Genomic DNA, 26,727 nt, shown 5'->3' with positions numbered 1-26,727 from the left:
AAGTGTCGGTACACCTTAACCACTCGGCCACCGCGGCCCCTTTATGTTAATCGACTTTAATGATATAATCATAGGCAATCATATATGTCCTTTAATCTCGGGATAAACAAATAAACAACATAATTACCTACAGTATTCATGTATGGATTAATAGACGGGTACGTCTTTTTGAGTGATGATTATAATTCTGTCTAGTATAAGTACACAGGTAATTTGTATATAATGCTAACACGTCTGGAGAAAAATCTTCTGCATTTCTTCAATGCAATAAAAAAGATTAATTTGAAATAGTTTCGTGAGTTGTAGCACAGGTAAATTTGCAAACCTGAAGGCGATTCATGATAATAAGTTCCTCACGGTATATATTATTCAAAATCATTCTGCGTTGTTCATGGACGTCTGAGATTTCCAACGTATTGAATGTCATAATTGTTTATGCTAATTATGTTTGCATGTTGTTATGCCCGCACGGTATGTCAGATATATTGACCTGTTTTTTTCACTGAAAACTCTGTGGTCACCAGAATATGAAGTAGAACACACCTAGTGGATATATGCGAAGGAGCTAATTGTAGGTAGGTATATGAAGTGATATTTAACACAGTAATAAATGACTAAAATGTTGAAACATATCTACCAATTGCACATATAGTTCATTTCTTGGTGTTTGTGATTGCCACTAAATTGTTATAGACCCTTTATTCTTACCTTCATAGGTTTTAATGTATTCCTTGGTTTTCGAAAACGAACAGCTAGTTTCGACCTAGACTCTCCGATGTGTCACAAGTATGCCATCTTGAATTTTGCATGTGAAGTTTATTATCGTTTTTTTTCGAATTTGAAGGATACTTCTCAAAGTTAATCGTAGGAGTGGTGTGGAATAGGTCGGTCCATTGTTCCAAATCAATTTAGAATAAGGATAAATGCCTTAAAGAAAACTATCTCTGAATTTAACAGGTGGCGTTTGTTTTCGCTATTTCTTGAAAAAAACATGACGGGTATATCAGAAACATGAATGGTTTTGCGGCCCTACCTGTTTCTATTCAACTCGAGTGTGAACAGGACAATACAATGGGCAATATATGGCTAATATCCATTTTATATTTGGTTTAAGTTTTAGGTCATCTGAGCGTGATAGCGATCGTACTCTGTCTGCCGCCGTCCGCTGTTGAACTTTTACTTTCACAAAAAGCTACTCCTTCTTACCCCCAAAGCGGATTACTAACAAATATGGTGTGAAAAATCATCCGGGAGGGCAATTATATTTTATATAATCAGGCGGGTCCAACTCCTGTAATTTTGCTCTAAATCACTACCGCTCCTAAACATGTCAGTTGATTAAATGTACATTTGGTGTGAAACATAATTGAGGAGAGCAAACATTTTTATATAAATGAGGCTGATGTGACTCCTTGGGTCAGCGGAGTAGAGCCACAAAAAAGGAACTTTGGTGATTTTGCAATAGAACCCTATATTTTATGTCATTGAGACTGATGTGACCTCTTTGGTCAGAAGAGCGGGGCCATAAAAAGGAGAACATTGGAGATTCTTTGCATAAAAACCCTACTCCTCCAAAACCCTTGGTGGACTGCATCCAAATTTGGTATGAAACATCATTGGAAGAGGGTATTCATATTTTATGTAAATGAGGCTGGTCCAACCCCTGGAGACAGGGGGTTTGAGCCCAAAAAGGGGACTTAAGTGGATGTTTGTTCCATATCCCTACTCCTTTTTAACCTTTGAGTGGATTACAACCAATTTTAATGTGTTTCAATGTGTTTAATTTTATTTTAAAATCCTACTCCTGAACTTTTTGAATGTATTTCTACCAAATTGGATGTGAAACATAATTGGAACATGGCAATCATTTTAAATTTAAATTTGGCATGTTCGGTCCTAGATTGCTGATGGCTACTTCTCAGATGAGGTTTTATTGAAGGATCTTACTCAGATTTAGGTTTTTGGCTGTTATTTTCCTGAGATTTGTTTTGGATGAGTTGTTTTCTTATTTAGATTTCAATTCTAGGTTTTGTTGTTGTTTTTTATGTGTGTATTTAAAATTAGGAGATTGGTCGAGAAAACTGAGAAAGTCGGATACACAACCATCTTGGATTCTAGTATCTAATATACATCATTACAATAACCTATGTCATCCAATATCTTACCATCAAAACTCAGGATAATGGATATACATTATGCTATGGTGAAGATGTGAGGTATGCGAAACATCTTTATACAAAACAGTCCTGATGGCGTTACATTCACAAAATGTCACGTTGTGAAGTAATGTTCAAGGATATGTGGGGGAGGGGAGGGTGAAGTTTGTTGCTTTGGCAGCCATTTTCAATCAGTGTGATCGATGGCGGACGTGGAACGAACTGAGCAATCCACAAGGTGAAGCTTTTTAACGCTATTTCTCAAGAGGTAGATCATGGATCTTTCTCCAACTTAATGTAGGACCTCCTTGGTCCCTAGCTATGCGCATGTATAATATATTGAATTCTGAAATTCTCTGTATATCAAACGGCTCTAGCCGTTCATTTTATATATTGACAGGTAGAAGTTTGTAACTATTTCACAGAAAGTTCACCGTGCAGGAGCGGTAACAGAATAAAGAGTATATTAACCATTTTAAGATTAAAGAGGAGATGATCGTGATGTTGTTGATAATGGATATCAATTACAAAGACATACATTTTTATTATGTAACAGAACACACAACTACCATGATGGTACACGACAGATCGCTGGTATTGTTTACCCCAAAACAGACATGTTGGTATGACTACGAGGTGAGTATGTCATTTACCTTGACCAAGATACTCTGATCACTAACTTGTAGTATGCTTAATTAACTCGACAAGTGTCTTATATCTAACTTGATAGGTGGTTTGGGGCATATGAAAATATCTCCCATTATTTTTTTTTTTAATTCCTTTATGCTCTGCAAGTTTTGTACGAGTTAATACATTGAATGTGATTGATAAATAGTGTAGAATTTTGTCTCGTCAGGATCGTGTTTTCCTAACCGAATTATCACTCTAGAAAGCAGTATAAAATGGATTACACACAATTAATATGACCTTATATAATTCTCCATGATTAAGGTAGATCAGTAAATAAGAACTCGTAAAGTAAAAATATCACTGAAGTAATCGACGAGGACCCGACACATTTCTCTACAGCAAGGACACCCAACACCGATACAGCGTGTATATGTTCAATTATTCAAATAACTTTGGCAATGGGACGTTATTGTAATAAGATATTTAAAGCCTGTACAATAATGTTTGGGGGATCTGACGGTAGGATATATAAATAACAAAACGCTCAATATACTTGATGGATACTAATTCACAACACCTACATATTTGTAGTACATTTAAAATTTCGGCCAACACCGACCAATCCAAACAAATACACAATTTGAAATGTTTCTAACCTATACACTGCTACCTGCACTACACGTTGATTTACATTATAAAATAATTGATAGACCAATAAAGTTTACAGATATTATATAACATTGTACTTCCATGCTGATTGGTACTACATTTCGGATATGATTAGTTTATTAATAACGATTTATTTATCTTGAAAGGCGGGGCAAATGCTTAAAAGAGATGACGTGGCTTTCCAAAACATCAAGTTTCCCATCGTCCAAAAGACATTTCCGTCAAACATGAAGGTATGGATATGACATGCAACAGCCATGTTTAAATTTAATTTATTTAAATATCTCATATGACGTTTTGCTAAGGAAATTTCCAGCAAACTTTGCTGATACATTTTATAGAATGTCAAGCTCATATCAAGTTAAGGAGGCTACTAAAGATGCAGGCTTGTAATAGGATGGAGTTATGGGAATTTGAAACATATTTACTTCATTTCCATAAAACTGAAGTAGAAGGGATATAGAATAATGAAGTAATATTAAATATCATATACAATTTCGTAGAGCTATTTGTGAATAAAGAGGGTACTGTCCGAATGTTAAATGTAATATTAAGATGGTTATAGTATTACGTTGATATATATTAGTTACATATAAAATGAAAATCAATACATTATTGTTCCGGATTCCTTCTTGTTTACACTGTTAAGGTATGTTGGGCGAAGCGACAGTATTGTCTTGGGGCATTCAGCGTGGTAAAGGCATTATAAATAGTTCAACAAAAGACCCATTGGTTTATTTGACCCCCTGACCTTGAATGTAGGTCAATATCTTTCTTTTTAATAAACTTGGTAGCCCTTTACACCAGCATACTAAACACCTAATACCAACTCCCTTGACCAGTTCGGTATTGCAAAAAGTCTTTGTTATTTCCGTCTATTTGACCCCTGCGACGTAGAATCTAGGCCATGGTCATTCATTTGATTAAACGTAGTACAAATGTAGCATTTTACCCAAGTATGATACAGACGCAAAATCAAGTTCCTGCGTCAAATTTTGTTGCGATGAAGTCTTTTCAAATATTAGCCTATAGCTATTTGACATACGTAACGTTGAATGTGGGAAAAGGTCATACCCTTGAATGAATATGGTAGCCCTTTACTCAAGCATTCCACAGGACTAATATGATGTCTTTGAGAAGAGGTTGTTTTAAGGGGAAAAGGTTGTTTTAAGTGGAAAAGGTTGTTTTAAGTGGAAAAGCACCTACTAAACTGTTATAATTCAAACCAACTGCTATTTATATTTTTCGGATCAAGTAGCATATTAACCCAAGCTGCAGTGATATTGAAATTAACGGAAACCCCTATTTTTCTTATCGGGTTTCGCCTTCTGGCGCCAGGGGAGCCATTCCTTCCATCTATACATTTGATTCCCTTTACCAATTATGTCCAAGCTTAAAAAAGTCGAAAGCGATAAAAATCCATTCAGATGATTAAGCATGTTAGTTAATGTTGCACTTATAATCAAATTGAACGAAACTCAGTATGTGTTTAAATTAATACATTATTAAATAATTTCCTTGTCGGTTCTGTGTGTCAATGTTTGATGTCCAACTTCCTTGTCGGGATGTTTTTGTCGGCCCTCGTGTTCTCCCGTGGTCAAGTGACTTGTTCGGTAAATATGGCCAGAGCCCCTGATGAACGTATCTTTATCGGACAAATAAAAGTGATACGCTTGTTCATCGTACTTTTTCATAAAACTGCAACCATACCTCGTATTCATTGAGATCGTTTTATCATATCTGATCTTTTCAAATATAAGAAACCTAACAAACACTAAAAAACAAAATGTATAGTTTACATCATAAACTAATGAGCAACAAAATTAGACGTAATACGCATGTCAGTTAATGTTGCGTTTCATTTTGTTGCTCATTAGTGTATTTATGTAAAATATACATTGTTGTACATTGCTGTCAGTATAATGTGACCGGGTGGGGTGTGCTGTTGGGTGTCTTCGGCATTATGCTTCAGTGAGGTAGCTCTATAAATCGGCAAAAGGTCCGGCCATACCGCAGCCTCATAAAACACACATACGTATTCACCACATGCATGCATGTCGCACGCACGGGAGGCCGTCCTTAAATGACCTTAGCTATCAATAGGACGTTAAATGAAATAAACCAAACCAAACTGTACATTGTTGCAACTTGTACATTCTGATGACGTCACATTGTTAACAGATCCCGCGTTGTGTCTGCACTGCCTGACACGAAGGCTTCATTCTGTGTTTTTAGTATTTTTGTTAGTTTTCTTATATTTCAATTGATCAGGTATGGTAAAACAACCTTGATCAATATTAGGTGTGATTTTAGTTTTTTAGAAAAAACGCTATGTTGCGCAAAAGACTTAAACTTTAACAAAGTTTTCAGTGCAATCGTGATCGCAGCATGCATCGACTGTCATGGCAACGACGAGGACGGTGGTTTTACCACAGTGTTGAATCTACACATTTGCATATACAAACGAAAACTTCTAGCTATACCTAATTTCTTGAAAATCATCTGTAAATAATAAATTAAACTAATGACGATCAATTGTCTATTGATCCGTCTATAAACGTTTGTTCGTTTCTATATACCGATTTCGATACTGAAAACACTGAAGAGTTCCAATATTGAAGCATGAGCATTAAGACTTGCTCCATAAATCGTCCTAGAGCACATCCAACTACCCAAAATTAATACTTTAATACAAAGATGAGGACGGTGGTTTTACCACAGTGTTGAATCTACAAACTTATATATACAAACGAAAAATTCTAACTATACCTAATGTCTTTGAAAATCATCTGTAAATAATAAATTAAATTAATAACGATCCATTGTATTCGTCTATCGACGTTTGTTCGTTTCTATATACCGATTTCGATACTTAAAACGCTAAGGAGTTCAAATATTGAAGCATGAGCATTAAAACTTGCTCCATAAATCGCCCTAGAGTCCCAACTACCCAAAATTCATACTTATAAAACAGATAAGAGCGTAAAGGTATTTGTACGAGAATAACGAAAAGTGCTTACTTTTTTCCGAAAATGAAACACATCGTCAAAATTATTAAAAAAGTAATCAATTAATCGACAAATTATCAATTAATACCGGTTTATAACGCTGTCATGTAACAGTACGTGAATAAATAGAGGAATGTACAACACGTTTTCTCTGTTTCTAAGTACGATGCACAAGTGTATCATGTTTGCTTGTACGGTGAAATACGTTATTCGTGTGCTCTGGTCGTATTTACCGACCAAGTGTTAATGTCACGAGACGAGACACGAGAACACGAGGACCGACGAAAACAATCCGATAAGGACGTCTTACAACTAACATTAAAATCCGATCGAGAAAATAAACAGAACTGACGGGGAAATTATTAAATAATGAATTTACCAATTTAAATGAAATATTGATGGTCGACCTAAATTGTACTCACCTGTCATTTGGATGTGTTAACCTCATAATTAGCAATTTGGAAATCAATATTGGCTCTTGGTATCATATATCCGATGTTATATGATTTGAATAGCTACACTGTTAATTACCCAAGATGAAAAGTATTTGCTTTTAAATCGACAATATACATAACCTCTTTAAGGCATTGTTTCAATCGCAGAAAAATCCTGTTACAAAGCCAAATATGGATGCCAGTCTGAATCCAAAACGTCAATATGATCACACGGTAAGACTTATGTTAAAGCTGTTGATGCTGTTTCATTTCTAGTTTTTCACTGATTTCGAAAAAAACAAACAGACTAACGATGAACTTGATGGGCATGTTTATAATCTTGATAAAAAAATGTTTGGTAAATAGAATTGTGTTTTGAGCTTTCTTAGACTATGAATCATAAAAAACAATATTATAATGCCATTATGAAGTTTATCGGAATTGTGTCGACAGGCCAGTTCGGGATTAGAGGATGCAGAAATATGGAAAGATGTAGAAATCGATAAATACTCTTTGTCAAGTCCTTACCAGGTAAGATTTATTATTTTATAGCAGTGTATGTCTTCCTTGCACTGATTTTTTTTATCTGAATAGCGTACATTACAATATGTATGTGGGGGAAGGGTACATACTGGTTGATTTATATTTGCCATAAATATATAGGTATGGTATTTTAGCAATATAGGGTTCACCGACATATGCTTAATCGCATTCCAAGACTTTAATGCTTGTACTTTTACCAACTAACACACCAGCAACAGAATAACTTCATAAACTAACATTCTTAAAGTATTGAAATATTCACGAATTGATGCCTTACATATGAATGATAATAGGATTTTGGAATTTGTTACATGGAATTGGCTCGTAGTACATCTACATAATTTAGTATTGCCAGTCCTAGAATCGTTACTGACGTTTCTTAGGTTTCTTTCTAACACAAATTGTACTTTTTGTCTCCGTATTAAACGATGTTTTAGCATTAATTTAATTTACGCCCATTTCAATTCGCAAATATATATATCGTGATACTTTTATATGTGTTTACTAATAATTGCATTTATATAAGCACATACCGCAGGCACGGCAGGCCGTCCTTAAATGACCTTAGATGTTAATAGGACGTTAAACAAAATAAACCAAACCAAACAAATCTTTATGTTTACCATCTAATCTTTAAGCCAAAGCTGATATAAATTTATTCAGTCTCTAATTCCCCTCTATTATCCTTATTTGGTGTGTTTGAATATAAACTTTCAATATTTAGCAGAAAGATAGACTTAATTTGTAAGCTGTAGACCAATGCAATCCAATAAAAAATGTTTAAATGTAAATGGTGTATCTTCATGCTTCAGAAAGTGGTAATGCGTTATATGTCGGTTGAAAGTAATAAAAGGAAACTACTGCATCGTCGACAAGAATCTATATGGATAATTAATATTTCATATCTCATTTTCACTTGTTGTCATATGAAATTAATTTTCTACAAGTACGCATTTTTTCTTAATCCGTTCACACCGTACAACGCACCGATGTACCGTTATTTTGGTACTGTTTAAATCAAAATAGGTCAGCTGCCGTCGCCGTTCCGTTTTACAGCGTCAATGAGCGGGGTTCATTTTGTAGCATGATAATAAGACATAATCCCACACCAGTCACGTGACCAGGGCATTCATACAGCAGACCAATGTCCACGCGTTAGATTGACCTTCAAAATCACCCAATTTGAATCATCTAAAAACGTCTGGGGTGTCCTTGGATGACGAGTACGGCGTCGCTTAATCCTCCCTCAAATTTACAGAAATTGGCACAGGCATTGAACGCCATCCTGGCTCAGAACATTCGACGATAAACATGCTCTATTTAACGGCGTTGTAATTCTGTGGTATTTAATGGTGGTGGTCACCCATGTTACTTACAACGTTCCTAGAGACATACCCAACACAAATCATTGAATCATAACGGTCTGGTTTGGTTAATTTAGTTTTACGTCCTATTAACAGCCAAGGTTATTTAAGGACGGCCTCCCGTGTGTGCGACATGCATGCTGCGTGTGTTGAATTCGTATGTGTGTTTTGGGAGGCTGCGGTATGTTCGTGTTAAGTCACCTTGTGATAGACCGGAACTTTTGCCGATTTATAGTGCTACCTCACTGAAGCATACTGCCGAAGACACTTAGCAGGACACCCCACCCGGTCACATTAAATCATAACGGATATTTGTCGACATTAAAGCGTCCTTAAGAAGACATTCTACGTCAACATATGGCCCCTCATTTACTATGTTTTACTAAAACCTGATATAGCTACCGCCGTTCCAAACCTTGATAACCTTAGGTATATTATTAACTGTTAAATACTGATTTTTAATGTTATGTTAATCGCAGAGCTATCCTGCTGATAAGGCAAGGGTGGACGACAACCAGGGAACCAGACGTCAATATGATCACAAGGTGAGAAATAACGTCGATGTCGCTAAACCAATATTGCGGTAAACCCATCTGAATTGTACATTATGTCTGCTGTCATTTGTTATATCGTTATGGTTTGTGTTATGTATTGATAAATCGCTATTTCTTCACTTCATTGGGTGGTTGGGTGACACGGTGGTAACACAAATGCCTTATACCATGCCGGCCGGGATGCGATTCGGACGTGAAAAGGTATGGGGACACCTGCTCAATAACGTGGGTTTGATGCAGTGACTTATTTAATTACTTAATTAACTGTTGCCTAATTGATACAGGGTATTGGTTGTTCTAAGCGGTTATGGACAAACATGTTTCGCAACAGATTCAATTTCTGTTTCTGTGTGCTTAAGACTCGATAATATTGGGCTAATTTTGCTATTGTTAAACGTCATATCGCCAGTTTGGTCATTTTGTGCTGACCCAACCCATATGTTGGAGATACATACATGTGGTGAGTGTTGGCGTATTTTGGATGGCTGCATTATATTCGTGCTGTGTGTCCTTCATGCGTAACTGATACGACAGTATAGCGCTACCTCAATGAAATATACTACCGCAGTCATCAATCACCTGGTCAGGTTATACTGACATCGCTCCAACCAGTCATTCAACAATCGTTGAAGACATGATTGGGTACTTACTTAATGATAAGCATTTACTGAATAGGGATGCTTTTATAAGCATAACATTTAAATGAATACATTTACTGACCAGGTGGGATTATAACATTAAAAGAGAATAACATCTAACAAGGTAATGCAAGCTGTAAGCTTGAAATTAAGATATAATTTGATTGATATTTTACTGTACATTTATGTATGCTTACTCAATGTTTACAGGCCAGTTGTGGTTTAGAGGAAGCAGTGACATGGAAAGATATAAAAAGTGATAGATATCCTGTACCAGGTCCTTACCAGGTAAGATGTTTTACTTGATAACAGTACACGAATACATGTTTTGTATGTATATTTACCAAGCATTATAAAAATAAGACAATGTTTGACGTAATTATTTGATATTTTCGTTTTTAATTGCAATTTTTAGATTTCCCAATTTGTAGACATATGCAGAAAGTACTAGAAATGTTTAACCCTATTTGGTGTGACAGGGGAATCTCAACCCAAGGGAAAAGATTCTAAAGTTGCCAAACACAAAGGCTTGCCGAAGTGTTTTGTAACTTAAGTATCTTACCCCGAGGGTTGAGATTCACCTGTAATGCTTTCGAGAGTGAATGATTATCTTTCTCTTATCCTGTTTACCCTTTTATGTATCTAATTTGGACGTTCCATCAATACAGGGAAATAGTGACATGACGTGACTCAATAGCGATGTTACGTTATTTTATTGTCGCCGTCATCTCGTTGTATTGTTTACGTGACGAAATACAATTGTTGAGAACATGAAATGAGAACGTGAAGCCTGTCTCAACCTATGCTCAGATCAGAAAATCTCATACCCGTAAAATTTGGATATCCCTGCATAGGGTGAGAGAAAAGACCTATTTTTACAGAGAAACACAACAGAAACAAAACAACACTTTTTTAAATTATTGATTATGTATACAGTGTAACAATTTAACTACTATGTACTAGAAAACGTTCGCAAGAGAGGTTCCCAAGTTTATCGCTTCTTATGATATTTTTTACGCCTTACCTGAAGCACATATACTCGCCTCGTCATTCAATACACCCATTCAAGGTTAGGCACTTTATCGGCTTAGTCAATCGACCAAATTTCGAGAAATGTCATTGTCTCAAACCGCTCAAAATTGGAAAGGTCTCAATAAGACATATATTTCATTTTTCTTCTTTAATTTGGTATATAATGCCATAGAGCTGTCGCTTGGCAACATAAAACTTGGGGAAATGTTTAGATGTCGGTTAGTTGGCGTCTAATGACTAAAATGCCAATTCTTAGTGGAGAGACCCAAAATAGTAATACAAAAATCAGCGTGGAGATTACAAATGAATTATTCAAATTAGAACTTAGCTTGACACAATCGCATTTGCATGGGCGAGCAACAGCATGATCTGCATACATGAACTAGAATACAGGTTAGTTTGCTTCCTACCGAAGTTTTATCGCGATGAAGCTGAATGGCTGACATGTCTTATAATTTCAAGCTCTAGATGTCGGTGTATGTCGAACTGAAATCTAACCATTTCTCTGTATTTCCTAAAGTCAAGCGTCAGTGCTACAACATGATATATATTGAATTGTATACCAAATTAAAGTTAACATATGTTTCTATCGATTTAGATAATTCACTTAGCCGATGGTGTGATTATTACAGGGCCCGATCTCAGAGTCCGTTATAACTATTTGATTTTCCAATTTTAATCATTTGATTTTCCTTCAGTCAGATGCTTTGAGGGGCAAAGCACTAAATTCCTGTTCTGGAACTTTTCATCGCCTTCTTGATCCGGATCAGGTAGGTGTTTCATCGTATCAACTTTGGTGTTCTCAGTCAAGGTTTGACAAGAAATATTCTGCTGATCTCTGATCCTGAATTTTAAGGTATTGTAGATTGAAGAAGTAATTAAAGGACCTGTTGCAGCTATATAGTGATTTTGGCCCATAGAGCTTTTCCATTAAAAATGATTGATTCATAACTTTTCGACATTTGGAAACCATTTTCTCATTTGGCCAACAGGTGGCGCTTTAGTCAATAGCATATACCAGATGGCAGCATGACCCGTCAATAACAGCTAAAAAATGTATAAATTCTGACAAAATGTTGACATCTATACTCTCTTTTTGAAGCCTAATCTTGTGCACTTACGAACACGTAACAACTATATAAAAAGTGTATTTCATTTTTTATGTGAGAACAATTCAAAATATAAAGACAGCTCTTTTTGCGAATTAGACCTATACTAAAATCCATTTATTCAACAATGTTCGTATTTTAGTGCAGACAACTTTTTACTTTTAAAAACATCTTTACCAATCATATAAACAAATGCCAACATTTTGTGTAGCTAAACCCCAGGCCATTGAGCCATTTTTCAATTCAAAGATGCATTACCCCTATTTTTTTTTTAGTATATCAAAGTACTGGAAGTACTGAGAGTGAATACGGGATTTTTCTCATGCTACAATTTCGAGTGAAAATGTCTACTTTTATTGCATATAAAGTGCCTCTTGAATGATGTTTTGTTGATTTATGAATTATTTTATTATGTACGCGTTCTTAACATCAGATATCAGGTGTATATGATATATTTCCGTTCATTTTTAAGTACAAATGCAAACAATGCACACATTGCACACCACATTATACCTCTCTTCTCTTTACAAACACCATGAACACCATACCCATTTTACTAAAAAGCAGGATGATAACAAGATAACGTCAGTACAGGTTAAATTTCATGTTGGTGGTGCTCAGAATTATGATTTTTGAAGGAAAAACATTATTTGAACTGTAGCAAAGATGGCTAGTTGAGTAGTGATATGTATTCCCTTTTCCGCGCCCGAAGCCAAGTAGCCGAATGATTTGGAATATAGAGACACCTTTGTGTGTATATATAGAATGTAGCCGCGAAAGTACTAGGGAGACAGCAGATCTGTGTTTGGCTTTTTATTTTATTATTATTTACCGTCACATGGACATTTCAACTTTATTCTATATATATAAACAGTTCTCATAGTACAATTACGACAGGTAATTCAAATCTAGACCTTTGGATCAACAACACATAGTGCATATATATTTATATTCATAGGGTCTAGTGAGTAATAACGACAATATGGTGAAATAGATGTACTGGATCCGCAGAAACAAATGTTTGTTGTTTTTGAATTTTTCATTGATCTGTTATGTGTTTTGTGTGTTCTTTGTTTATTGAAGGTTTCCCATCACATTCTGTCTGTAGCATGTATTCTTTAAAATTGGATTTCCTTAGATTGGTCGAAGAATGCTTATAAACTCCGAGGTAGTAGAGGACACTTGCGGTGTGTGCACACATGCCTACCGTCCTCTGACCAGAAGGACATGTGCAGTAGTATGCCTGTATCGGATTTGGTGCATCATGATATAAAATCCAGATGTTATATTTGGTTTGTGATCTATGGCGTGACCTTAGCTGACAGCGTAATATGTCATCGGAGTGCTGGTATACCATGACCTCATAGTCTCCGTCATCACTGAGATGCTCGGTTATATAACCGTTTCCCAACTTTAGCTGGTATGTTCCACACGCCAATGTTTCCAAGTAATCCTCAGAGAGGTTTGGAAAGGTAACATCAGTCGCCTCAAGCTTTTGCCAGTAAGATTGGGCATGTTTGGATAACTCCGGTTCATTCTTCACCCTTTGCGCAAGCTCATTAACCTTAGTTGATAACCCTTTCATTTGTTCAGCCATTGCCCTGTCTTTCAGCACCTGTTCAGAAGAAGGTTCATATATCGAACCACGGAGGAAGTTCAGGGAAGCGGTTACAACCTTTACGGGTGTTGCAATGATGTCAATGAAGTGATTAGATGAGAGTTCTGTCTGAAAAAATTTAAATTTCTTAAATCTTGCGTGATAGCTCTCAACAACCCATCTCGTTTTTGTGATGCATCTATCAGTGTTGGCTTCAAGAGAAGCATGCTGGCTCTTTCCTGGCTGGAGAAAGGATGGCATGTGATGTCCATATCCCACTTCAGAGATGTCTTTCAGAACATCCCTGAATCCACGATCTACGATGATATGGTCCTCTGGCTGCAGGAGAGGATTCAGGCTTTTAATTCCGTCAAGGATTTTCTTGGTTATTGTGGCGTCATTTTCACTCCCAAAAAATGGCCCAACCGTGTCCAAGACGTATCCATCTGGGAAAACTACACTCATAAATTTAATATAGTTTCTTTTTTTCTGCCTGCAGTAATATTTTCTTTGAAACTCGTGATCGCCACTCTTTCCAATATAGATGTACGTTCCATCTAAAACAACTGAGACATTATCACTAAAGAAAAGTGTTGGTGAATGCAGTGTTATGGTTGATGGCGTTTTCTCTAGAAATATGTTCAGATCCCAGATACAAGGGAACAACTGTCGCCTCGAGAGATTGAGCAACATTGTGGAATATTCTACTGACACTGGATTTATGCAGGTTGAATAGGGATGCCAACTGTGTATAGGATATGTCCGTTTTGAGTTTGACCCAAAACAAGAGGAGACAATCTTCTGTTGACAAACACTGGGAAGATATTAGATGTGCACATCGGCTATGAAGCTCTTGCAGCTGCTCCATGTTCCACCCAGTCCAAGCCAGACAGTCTTGGTCATCCATATTTTTCAGATTGAAAGAAAATGATGTCTTTCCACTACCAAGTTGGTACGATAATCTCAGAAGATCATTGATCACCTCTTCATGTTTATCTGGAAGATAGAGTGACAACTTTTCCCTTCCAGCAGCAGTAATTGCAAAATTAGGATCCAAGTCTTTCCCAATAAAGTGGTCTGCGCATGATCTCGCAGACTTAGAGACCCATATCCTGTGAAACAAGATCAATTGGAACCTAGCCTTTTCAGGAATTGTAGCAGTTTGTTCAGCATATGAAAGGCAAAGGCAACATTTCCTGTGAGAGGATGGAGTGAAAAAGAGGTCATCAACCGTAGGACAGATTGAGACACTTTCTTCCTCAACAGGATTGCAGTTGCTCTTCTTAGACTCATATGTATTTGAGTCATCTACCATGGGCTCTGACCTTGGATGCTTCCTTAAATATCTAGTATAACACTTTAGGCACATCTTTGCCTCCCCAACATCAGCTGTTGCAATACCATCAGCTTCCAACAGGGGTTTCATCCATTCTTGTACATATCGAGAATATCTTTTATCGCCAACTGCATATTTGTATTTCAATGAGGTTTTGCAGTTTAAACCAGTGCGTTTAGCTTCCATTGTGAATAAGGTATTGTGATAAGGCAGTGAAATTATTTTTCTGTTTATGATGATTACAACTACTTATTGAAAATTTCACCAGTATGTATCAGAATAAAAGACAAATATGCATATGGAATGCCTACATATTTTATACAACATTAAGAATTCTTGTACTATATAAAGTAAACATATAAATAAATAACTAGTGAAAACTGTCACTGGAAAGTCATTTGCTTTGTTCATGCTATCATATTTTGTCACAATGACACGACAGAAACGTTTGAAACACGTAGAAAAATTGTACTCGGGGTTTAATACATGTACTTGAATCGTTTTTAGTCATTCCACAGATTTAACGAAGAAACGTTTCAAATAAAACAAACTAGAGATTGCCATGGACAATTTGAAGGGTTTTTAACTACTTAGCAAAAATGACCTTAAGGCTTGGTCAAACATAAAAAACTATATTAGAACACTTATTAGGTCATCCACATTCTAGTTTTGAATTTCAAAAAAGTATCCCTGTGTTCCACCTTTTTCATGTATATTGTGAATCTGCAAAATAAATTCACAAGTCATGCGTATGATACTCAAAGCTAGTTCATTTAGGTTTATTATAGTCCATCTTTGGTAAAAAAAAAATTGTTCTCACTTAGGTGTGAGCGGCCATTGAATATTTTCCCCGTTTTTTTTGTTTTTTTTTTTTGTTTAGGGGTAGGGGAGATAAACATGATATTTCTCTTACTTGCCAGGGACCTACTATCTTAATAATTAAGAAATATTTCACAGGGATACCAAAGATGTTTTTAAAACACTTTCACTGTCTGCACTCAGGGTTTTAGATACATCTGTTGATAGTTTTCTGAATTACTGAAATCAAAATGACGAAAAAAGTATCCCTATCTGCCACCCATTTTCATGTATTATGTAAATTATGCAAACTAAATTCACAAGTCGGGCATACAATATTACAAAATAGTTCATTTTGGTCGAGTGTGTTTATGGTAAGGCAGAAAATATTTTTTCATTAAGATACTAGCGGCATTTGAAATCTCTTGGTAAAATTTTCAATCGAAATCAGTAAAAGGTGGCGCTGTAATCGCACCAAAAATAAAAATTAAAAATAATAGGCCATTCCATGTGTATTTTGACATCTTTTATCAAAATAAAATGTTTTACAAAGAATTCCTTCTTGGGCCATCCTGCAACAGGTCCTTTACTTTTACAAGCCATAATCTGATGTTAGAAGAGGTCGTTCTGACCATTTGCCAAGGCACCATGAGTATTAAAAGCATTAAATAACATACTGGACTATCTAGAGTTAATAATCACTTTGTCATACATGCATTAGTCTTGATTTAATTTCATGGGAAAAAAACCTGTATGAATTGTACTCATTATTTCAACGAAATCTACTTCAGTCGTTACGTTTGAAAAAATAGGTTTTGCTATAAAGTTAATTATAACAATTAAATGATTATTGCAGTTTTCATACCTTTTGACAATATGGTGAGATCGGGTAAACAGGCCTGGACATCTACAAAAGGAAATAAACGATGAAAAAGTACTGGCCTGCATGTATTGTCTTTTAAAGCCATCTGACTTTCCCTTAATATCTATGACATAAATCTTTTTCCTATAGTGTGACGCATTCAAGTCTGCTGTGACGCGGAGCATCAAGACCTCAGCCGATAGTTTGGTTTGTATTATTTTGAGTATGGTTAATTATTTAACGTCCTTTTTTATTTTTAGGACGGCTTACACTATGTGCACGACGCATGCGTGTAGGTAAAGTAGGTTTGTCTCCTTGTGTGTGGTTTTCCTTGGGTTATCTTGTCATGTTTGATTAATCACGTGTTTTTTTCCTCTTTCGTTTTACTCCAAAGAAACAGAAAATGAGTCATGGAGACACAGGGGAGGATTCGTCTTTAAAAGGACCATCACATCCAGGTACGTTTTACACTAATGAAACTGTAATGGGCCAAATGAGGACGCGTGTACAAGGAACAAATAGAATAGAAAATCAAAGAATGGAAAGAAAGGAATGGTTTAACGGGTTTAGGGGATTTGTGTGTATTGTGTGATAGAGAACAATAAAGCAATATAGCACACATATTTTTTTGGCGTTATCTTAAGTATGCCGCGATCTTCTTTGAATTCTCTCAACATTTATGTAACACGTTACACAGTTACTATGCATTAAACATTATTATTTGTTAACAAATTATACGATTTTGAAGTGGTTTTATAATCTGCACGTCTATCTCTACATTCTTAATCGGGTTTGTATTTTTAAAACGCGATATATGTCGTTTATTCACAACTGACGTAACTTTCCGGATTACATATATATTATATGTGATGTCCACATATGTATTATTTATGATGTCTCGAAGATGATCGAATATACGTAGTTTGATCTCTTTCTTACCTTGTTTCAATATCCTCTACTAGTTTTATCCTGTATTGCAGAGTACAGAGTACTAAAATATCTTGTGCCAAGAAAAGACTACGGACGACTGAACTACAAGGCGAGAATTGCACAGAGGATACACAAAGGACTCCAAAACACGGATCTACACGTGCCTGATATCATCAACCGAGATCACGTCTCGTTTTTGGCATTGGTGCCTAAAACAATGGAACCTGATGACCTCGCTGACAGGAAAGTGAAGGATATCACTAAAGGTACTGAAGTAGTATATCCGTTTATCTGACAGGATAACTTAAGGCTCAATGAAATTATTTATCTACGACTATAATGGGGGTAATGGGTAACCCGATGTTTTTTGTGTGCAGGGATATAAGAGCCAAAGAACAAGTATAATGCAGTTATGCTTTATCAAAGACGTATACAATGTTTCCAGGTCAAAACAAATGCTGGCAAGACCACGTGATATTGACAATATAATATGCAGCACAATGAATTACAAATTCCTAGATATTTTTCCTTAATCATATTTCGCTACCTTGGATGTTGGTCAGTTCAAGTCACACTTCTTTGGCCCGTCCTTCCAGAAATAATCCTATTGTACAACGCTCTTATTCAAATTATTCTAAAAATATCCCTGAAGTCTTTTTTTGGTTTGTAGTTTAGCATGTTTGATCTTGAGACGGATCTGAATGAAAAAAAGGTCGAGATTTGGTCATCTTAATGTTTGAAAAGTGAATTTTGTTTGCTATTTCTCAGAAACATCCTTGTTGATCTTTTAATATATAGGTTGAGGAAAAAACTGGTTCCCATCCGTGTATTAAATTTCAATTTTAAGAATAATGGGAATAAAACTAGCCAGTTGGCGGCGCACCTTGGATTTTGGTAGTTTCTCGGAGAGTGCTGCATGGATCACACGGTCTATTGCAATGGAAATTGATTTTTTAATGGTTTAGGGGGTGTGTATGCATTTTTTGATAGAGAACAATACAGCAATATAGCACACATATTTTATTTGGCGTTATCTTAAGTATGCCGCGATCTTCTTTGAATTCTCCCAACATTTATGTAACACGTTGCACAGTTACTATGCATTAAACATTATTATTTGTTAATATATTATACGATTTTGAAGTGGTTTTATAATCTGCACGTCTATCTCTGCATTCTTAGTCGGGTTTGTATTTTTGAAACGCTATATATGTTGTTTATTCACAACTGACGTGACCCTTCCGGATTACATATATATTATATGTGATGTCCACATATGTATTATATGTGATGTCTCGAAGATGATCGAATATAAGTAGTTTGATATCATTCTTACCTGGTTTCAATATCCTCTACTAGTGATATCCTGTATTGCAGAGTACAGAGTACTAAAATATCTTGTGCCAAGAAAAGACTACGGACGACTGGACTACAACGCGAGAATTGCACAGAGGATATACAAAGGACTCCAAAACACGGATCTACACGTGCCTGATATCATCAACCGAGATCACGTCTCGTTTTTGGCATTGGGGCCTAAAACAATGGAACCTGATGACCTCGCTGACAGGGAAGTGAAGGATATCACTAAAGGTAGTGAAGTAGTATATCCGTTTAGTTAACAGGGTAACTTAAGGATCAATGAAATTATTTATCCACCACTATAATTGGGGTAGTAGTTAACTCGATGTTTTTTGTGTGCATGGATATTAGAGCCGAAGAATAGAGACCAACCAACCAATTGTTTTCCCATAGACCTTAGTGTTAACGTTTTGGATTATTTCATTCAAATTCTTGAATTGAATATGACGATTATGGTTTATAACAAAAGTTTAGGGTCTGATATAACACCTAATCAAAAAAAAAAGTTGGGTCCTTCAGCTCAAATTTTCTCCAGGGTAGCCATTTTGAAAATAGGTGAATTTCGCAGTAAAAATTCTCAAAAATCTTAAATGTTTACCTGTTTACTATTATTACGTGAACTTTTGGGGAAAAAAACAATCGGACTTAAGAAATTTATATCAACATTTCTTATTGATAGTTACCTATCAGGCTACATATCTATTTTCTCACTTCATAACATACTGGCCAATCAGTGGCTGCCAGACATTTTATCCTTGGCTCAACGTTCTATACACAGGGGCTGTTTCAAAAATATATTTTTTCAATTGGTTGGTTGTTCCCTATAGCATCTTTCACATTTTTCAAAGATAACTTTTCTGGAACAGGATAGAACCATAGGATATGCTATTAAAATATGCAGTGCCTGACTGCAAGTCTTAGGCTGGTAGGTTGATTATTCTATTGGTACCGGATATGAAATTCTTAAGAGAAAACCACATTAAAATTGAGTCAATTTTAAAATGTAAATTTTAATATCTTGATAAGCTTTGAATTTAAAGTGATGGCTTTTGGTTAATAGCCAAGTATAGAAATCGTGCTACTCAGAAATATAAACAAATAAGATATAGAATAAAGATCAGGGGGAGATAACTCAATGTTATCTCCTCCACCCCCTAATTTCTGGTCTTTTTGTAAAAAATGAAGAAAAAAAGGCCAAACGAGAAAAAAAATTAGGAGTGGAGCCATTATTTAGATAAATAAGTCGAAACACAGACACAGAACACGGAACTGGGCAAGTGACAACAAAAAATAACCAGATATATCACCAAACACTGAACTGGGGTAGTGACAACAGAACAACCAAACATATCACCGAATACCGAATCGGGGTAGTGACAACAGAACAACCAGACACACACCCACACATTGAACCGGGGTAGTGCCAGCAGTACAACCAGCATACCACCGTACCCCGAGCCACGATATATACCGCTACAATTGAAATATAGAATGTATGTCCGTATCTGTCCGGTCTATGGTCCTCCTTGTAACACTACATGTGTCATATTTTCATCATCAATCCCCCCTGAATCTCAATTTCTCTCTAAATTCTGCTACAATGCCTCCAAGATGAGAATCCCGTCCGAAAATGTGCTAGTCGGTCCCATCATCTGGTTTCCAGGGACGCTAGATGGCACAAAATGTCATATGCGGTCGCTTTATGTAGAGACCAACCAACCAATTGTTTTCCCATAGACCTTAGTGTTAACGTTTTGGATTATTTCATTCAAATTCTTGAATTGAATATGACGATTATGGTTTATAACAAAAGTTTAGGGTCTGATATAACACTTAATCAAAAAAAAAAGTTGGGTCCTTCAGCTCAAATTTTCTCCAGGGTAGCCATTTTGAAAATAGGTGAATTTCGCAGTAAAAATTCTCAAAAATCTTAAATGTTTACCTGTTTACTATTATTACGTGAACTTTTGGGGAAAAAAACAATCGGACTTAAGAAACTTATATCAACATTTCTTATTGATAGTTACCTATCAGGCTACATATCTATTTTCTCACTTCATAACATACTGGCCAATCAGTGGCTGCCAGACATTTTATCCTTGGCTCAACGTTCTATACACAGGGGCTGTTTCAAAAATATATTTTTTCAATTGGTTGGTTGTTCCCACTAAGTCTTATTCAGTTATGCTTTATCAAGGACGTATACAATGTTTCCAGGTCAAAACAAATGCTGGCAAGACCACGTGATATTGACAATATAATATGCAGTACAATGAATTACAAATTCCGAGCTTTTTTTCCTTAATCTTATTTCACTACCTTGGGTGTTGCTCAGTTCAAGTAACACTTCTATAATCCGTTCTTCCGAAAAAGATCCTACTTATCGTTATTTCCAGAGTATTGTAACAACGCTCTTATTCAAATTGCTCTGTAAATATCCCTGAAGTCTTTTTTGGTTTGTAGTTTGTTGTTTATTTCTCGGTCAGATCAGAAGAGGAAAGTCCCAATCAGATACATTGTAAATAAAACATGGCATTAGAATATATAAATACGATTAAGGAAGAAAAAGTTATATACAGCTTATCAATAACATAAAATGGTGTGCATCGATATTATTTTCTTTGATAATCAGTTTAAAAATATGTTTACGGACGTCGCCGATGAAGAACTCTCAGAGGTGGAAATGTTGTATCATCGTTTTACTAAGTTACGGTTCTGATTTAAAAGATTGATATTTCTACAGTAGTTTAGTGTCATTGTATTTTGTTTCCGTCTTTAGGGACAACTCCTTCCATCCAAGATAAATACCGATCTTCCCTCATTTTTCTACTATCTGTTTTACTTTACGAAGATTAGCCTCCTTAAATAGCTATGACTTTATAACGATGGAGCTTAAGGAGACAATTAGAGAGAGAGATTATTACTTTTGTATTCATATCCTAAATCCTTCAACGACGCAGTAGATCAGGTTTGGACTTTCCCAATGTCCCTTTAATACTCCTTAATATACCCTTAGGCTCTACACAGTCAATCGTAGTCGCTTCCTACATTCATTATGCATTTGAATGTCATCTACGAAAAAGAAACAGCGGATCAACCACTCCAGATCCCACAGGGGTTCACAAATTACCATATCCTACCAACACATAACTATATACACTTTGATAACTTAACACCTAAACTAAAACTATTGTTACATTTCGCTTTAATTCCTTATTATTCATATACAACAACAGAATGGGAAGAACAAAGCAAGACAATCAGGAGATGGGTTATTCTCTTTCCGGAAAATGAAGTTCCTTTCGAGGTAAATATATATCTTTTAGCTAATAGGTCTTCCAACATCGGTTTCATTGTTTAGTTTAATTCCTTATTAAGTAGATATTGTTAATTTTACTTAGTTGATATATTTAAAGGTTTGCAGACTTTCTGAAATGGGTCAAATGTATGTACGCGTTCTTTGTATTTAAATAAGGACAATGATCTATTATGTTTGGCAAGTATGTGGGGCAATCGTTGTTAAGCATTGACTGAATAGTTGTTTGTATTCAAGATAACCAGGAATTTGAATTTATATATGTTCTAAAAAGATTCGGCAATTTTACATGCAGCAATATTATCTCAATAAAATTTCTTCATGGGTAATATGTTTTAATGAAGCAAATTCTTATCACTTGTACCATACAGTTGCTTAGTCCTACCAGTAACTGCGCTGCGAGTAGGGCGTAAGAATTGTACCTGCTGCCCCCATTGCATGATCGTAAGAGGCGACTAAATTTGGGATCTTATCTTTTCTCTTCCTTCTTAACAACTTTCTTCTTCCTAAGGTCTCCCTTGACACTGCCTCACTTTTGGCCTTTAGTTGAGCGTTCGCCCCTGTGAGGAAGGCTTTGGGTTCTGTCCCCTAGCCGAGACATACCAGAGTCTTTAAAAATGGTAGTTGCTGCTCCTGCTTACTGCTCAGAATACAAGGAGTGGGACGACTGGTTGGCCCGTTGTCAGTATAATGTGACCGGGTTGGGTGTCTGCTGGGTGTCTTCGGCAGTACGCTTCAGTGAGGTAGCACTATAAATCGGCAAAAGTCCCGGCCTATCACAAGGAGACTTAATACGAACATACCACAGCCTCCAAAATCACACATATGCACTCAACACACGCGTATGTGTCGCACGCACGGGAGGCCGTCCTTAATTGACCTTACCTGTTAATAGGACGTTAAACAAAATAAACAAAACCAAACCAAACCTACCAGTACATTCGTTAGTGTTGCTTTGGTATAAATATGAAACACAAAAGGATAAAAGGAAAATCCAAATTGATATTAACAAATGGTAGATTATCGTTGGTAAGATGGATTGATCTAAAATATAAATCAATTTGGTATTCATCGGATTTACTGTGTATTCTGAGCCACTGTCTCTAAACCTAAGAAGGTATCGGACAGGAAAACGGCGATTCTCAGGAAATGATAAAGAGCTGTGTTTCATAACAATATAAAACAGTTCATTAGACAAAATCAATATTAACATGTTTATTTGCAGATCCCAGAGAAAGCAGCCACCCTTTATATTGCGGAGAAAAAAGGAAAAAAATTAAAGGAAAATTCTGATGTTCAAAGATTCATTACCTTGTCATTTGAGATTGAGATATTTGCCTACGCTGAACGAGCATTTGAATTCCTCAAGTCCCGCCCTGCAGAGGAAGTCCTATATCGACGAGAAAAAACGGAAACCAAACAAGAGATGTTTGGAAGGGTGAAATTAGTGATCCGTTCCCTTCTTGCGAGAAAACTACCGGAACACCATACTTCCGCTGCTACGCAATCGTAAGTCAATGTAACAAAGTCAATGTGATTAAAAATACCTAGCTCATTCAAATATAAAGAAATAAACATGACCGTTTGGCAATGGTGATCGGCACTTCTGATGTATTATATCATTTACGCTTCCGACTTTGTTCATCGTCAAGTTATCGTCAATTTTTTTGAAGGAAATATATCTATGAAATTTTATTTCAGAATTAACCACGACGAGTTGCGGTTTCCAAGTTCTCTGGTGATTAAGATGGCACTAGAAACTAAAAGGTAGATATTTTCAGTTCTACAGGCATTTCGTGACAGTGTTTTATGTAGTGATCCGCTGTGTGTCCTTATTTTTCCCCTTGAAACAGTTTCGTGATGTATTTGATTTATTCCATCTGTCTGTCCGTCAGACTTCCGTTTTTGACACTTAACATCAATACTGTTTCAGATAACTTAACGAACCATGGTACAAACATTGCTCTAGTAATCATGCGATGCCATTTGGTATGGAATTCTTTCTATTTCTGAAAATATTCCGGCCTATCACAAGGAGACTTAACACGCACATACTGCATCCTCCCAAACACACATACGCACTCACCACACGCATGCATGTCGCACGCACGGGAGGCCGACCTTAAATGACCTTAGATTTTAATAGGACGTTAAACAAAATAAACCAAACCAAATCAAACATTTGAAAATCTAACAACTTCCAAATAATCTGGCGGCCATGAACACTTAAATTGGTCATTTAACATGAGTGCATGTAGGGCTATCAAATTTCAAAATGAAGAACTATAATTATATTGGAATAGTCACGTTAAGTTTAAAATGAAACAGTAGTGATGCTTACCAAAATGTTATGATACCGATCAACAGTTTTTAGTTATACCTAAACCACAATCAGCTATCAATAACAAAATAAACCGGTAATACTCGGCAAATACATATTTCACTATAAACTCACTCTCCGAAAAAAAATGATAGATTAGCGCTTCGAGCGCATTGGAACTTTTACTTTAATGACTAGTTAAGACTTATCCATTGACGAGCAGGATTTATCAATAGATTGTTCAGTTATTTTGTCCTCGCCATGTTTTTAGTCTACAGGGTTGTGGTATCCGGGGATTTTTCAACACAACTGATGGGTTCCTAGTGTTTGTAACCAAGCCGAAAGAGGATACCGACAGGAAGGAAATTATCAATAGTATTGAAACGTGCTGCAGTAAAACTAAAGATCTACCCGATAAACCAGTGATTACATGGATAGAATCAATGACAATATCTGAACTAGCTGCCCAAGGTGATAAGCTGATCACAAACAACCACCAGGTATCTAAACAGGGAACCCTGGGATGTTTCGGAAGACGACCAGAAGGAGGTCTGGTAGCAATTACCTCAGGGCATTTTGCTAGAGCGGAGCAGAAAATCCAACTTCTTCAAAACCAAGGCATTATGGTAGAGTTTGGAAAATGCGTGGAAAGCACCGATCAATCTAATGCAGACATAGCAATCATAGACGTAAATAGGAATATGGTGGATAGTTGTGACGAAAGGTTTCGGGGTGAAAAAGGTGAAATTTGTGAGGCATCTGTATATCAGGAGGATGTATTGATCAACTGGCCGGTACATAAGCTAGGAGCAGTGACTGGACACACCGAAGGAATTGTATACTGTGGTGGTGCCCGCGTAGGTGAGAAAGAGGGCATCATAATTTCCGGCGTTACCGACGACGACGTTTTCGCAAAACAGGGTGATAGTGGCTCCATAGTATACTTCTATGATCATACTGATGTAAACCACAAAACTGTGAACCTGTTATCCATTGTATCGGACGATATCAATATAAGTCCACAGGGAACACTTCCGGATGGTCTCTCTCGAAGACCAACTCTGACTCAACGTTTGAATGCTGGATTAGCGACGGTACACAACATTACGATATAAAAGTGATTTCAACGCGTACACGAATACTGAATTGTGTTTGTCCAATATGTCCTTCTTTAAGCAGTCGGCCCTTGCGTATATCATGATCGCATAGTCAGGCTTTTTGTTTTTTTGTTTTGGTTTGTTGTTTTTGTTTTATTCGTATTGATTTAGTAAGCTTTTGAGTAAAATCCATGCTGGAGTAAAATATAATATAACGTCTTTTTTAAAAGAACTTTCAAACTTATTTTGATACAAGTTAAATGCTCTTTGCAATCTAACTGTAACATTAAAGTCATATATTCTTAGAAGGCGATCTTAAGATGCGATAAAATAAGTAAAATATATATATTTGAAATTAGACAGTAGTCACCGATATAGTACAAAAGGTACTAAGATTTCTTTTATCCTGTCGGTCACAAATCATCTGTTCTATATTCATTTTGTTGCGTTTTTTCTTTCGCCTTTGTGAAGAACTCATTGGGTGCTGTCCCCTTTTTCGAACATTTCAGAGTTTGGAAACATTTAAGTTAATGCTAATGTTTATCCCTCAGACTATTATGAGTAGGGCTACTGGCTAGACTGTTTCCAGCTAATGTGAACAGTTATGGTGTTGTGCTGGGTGTCTTGAGACATTATGCCTCCGAGATCATGAGGAAGCGCTATTAATTGGCAAACGTTCCAGACTATCACAAGACGACTAAACACGATATAACACAGCCTCATCGAACGCCGGGGAAGCTGTCCTTACATTACCTTAGCTGTTAATACGACGTTAATCAATACTAATCGAAACTAAACAGATCTGTGGTATCATTAGTAGACAAATGCTAATATTCCAGTCTCCCAAAAGACACACGCATGCATCCCGCAAACAAAGAGGCTGTCCTTAAATGATCATTGCTTTTTCCATTTTAATTTCAACAAATTTTATTTGGCTTGTAAAAAGTCATACACCAGGCATAACCTATCTAC

General features: G+C 36.2%; 1 protein-coding gene across 1 annotated transcript; it reads left to right on the top strand.

The window, feature by feature from the left end:
• Positions 1-17,133: 17,133 nt before the first annotated feature.
• Positions 17,134-25,925, top strand: LOC117340410. The gene is made up of 7 exons (XM_033902171.1): positions 17,134-17,188; positions 17,711-17,926; positions 19,038-19,253; positions 22,259-22,329; positions 23,564-23,847; positions 24,040-24,105; positions 24,930-25,925. Exons 1-7 carry the CDS (start codon positions 17,134-17,136, stop codon positions 25,771-25,773), a joined length of 1,752 nt encoding a protein of 583 aa, XP_033758062.1. The 3' UTR covers positions 25,774-25,925.
• Positions 25,926-26,727: the final 802 nt, after the last annotated feature.

Source organism: Pecten maximus, chromosome 13, assembly GCF_902652985.1.
Source record: "Pecten maximus chromosome 13, xPecMax1.1, whole genome shotgun sequence".
NCBI classification, from domain to species: domain Eukaryota; kingdom Metazoa; phylum Mollusca; class Bivalvia; order Pectinida; family Pectinidae; genus Pecten; species Pecten maximus.
The sequence above is the reverse complement of the archived record's forward strand: the minus strand, read 5'-3'. Positions and strand labels throughout refer to the sequence as shown.

Excerpts from the sequence above, each read along its gene's own strand:
- LOC117340410 (XM_033902171.1), top strand. The coding sequence starts at position 17,134 with ATGAGTCATGGAGACACAGGGGAGGATTCGTCTTTAAAAGGACCATCA. Across the intron at positions 19,254-22,258 it reads AGTGAAGGATATCACTAAAG|AATGGGAAGAACAAAGCAAG; the intron begins GTAGTGAAGTAG and ends ATACAACAACAG. Across the intron at positions 23,848-24,039 it reads ACTTCCGCTGCTACGCAATC|AATTAACCACGACGAGTTGC; the intron begins GTAAGTCAATGT and ends ATTTTATTTCAG.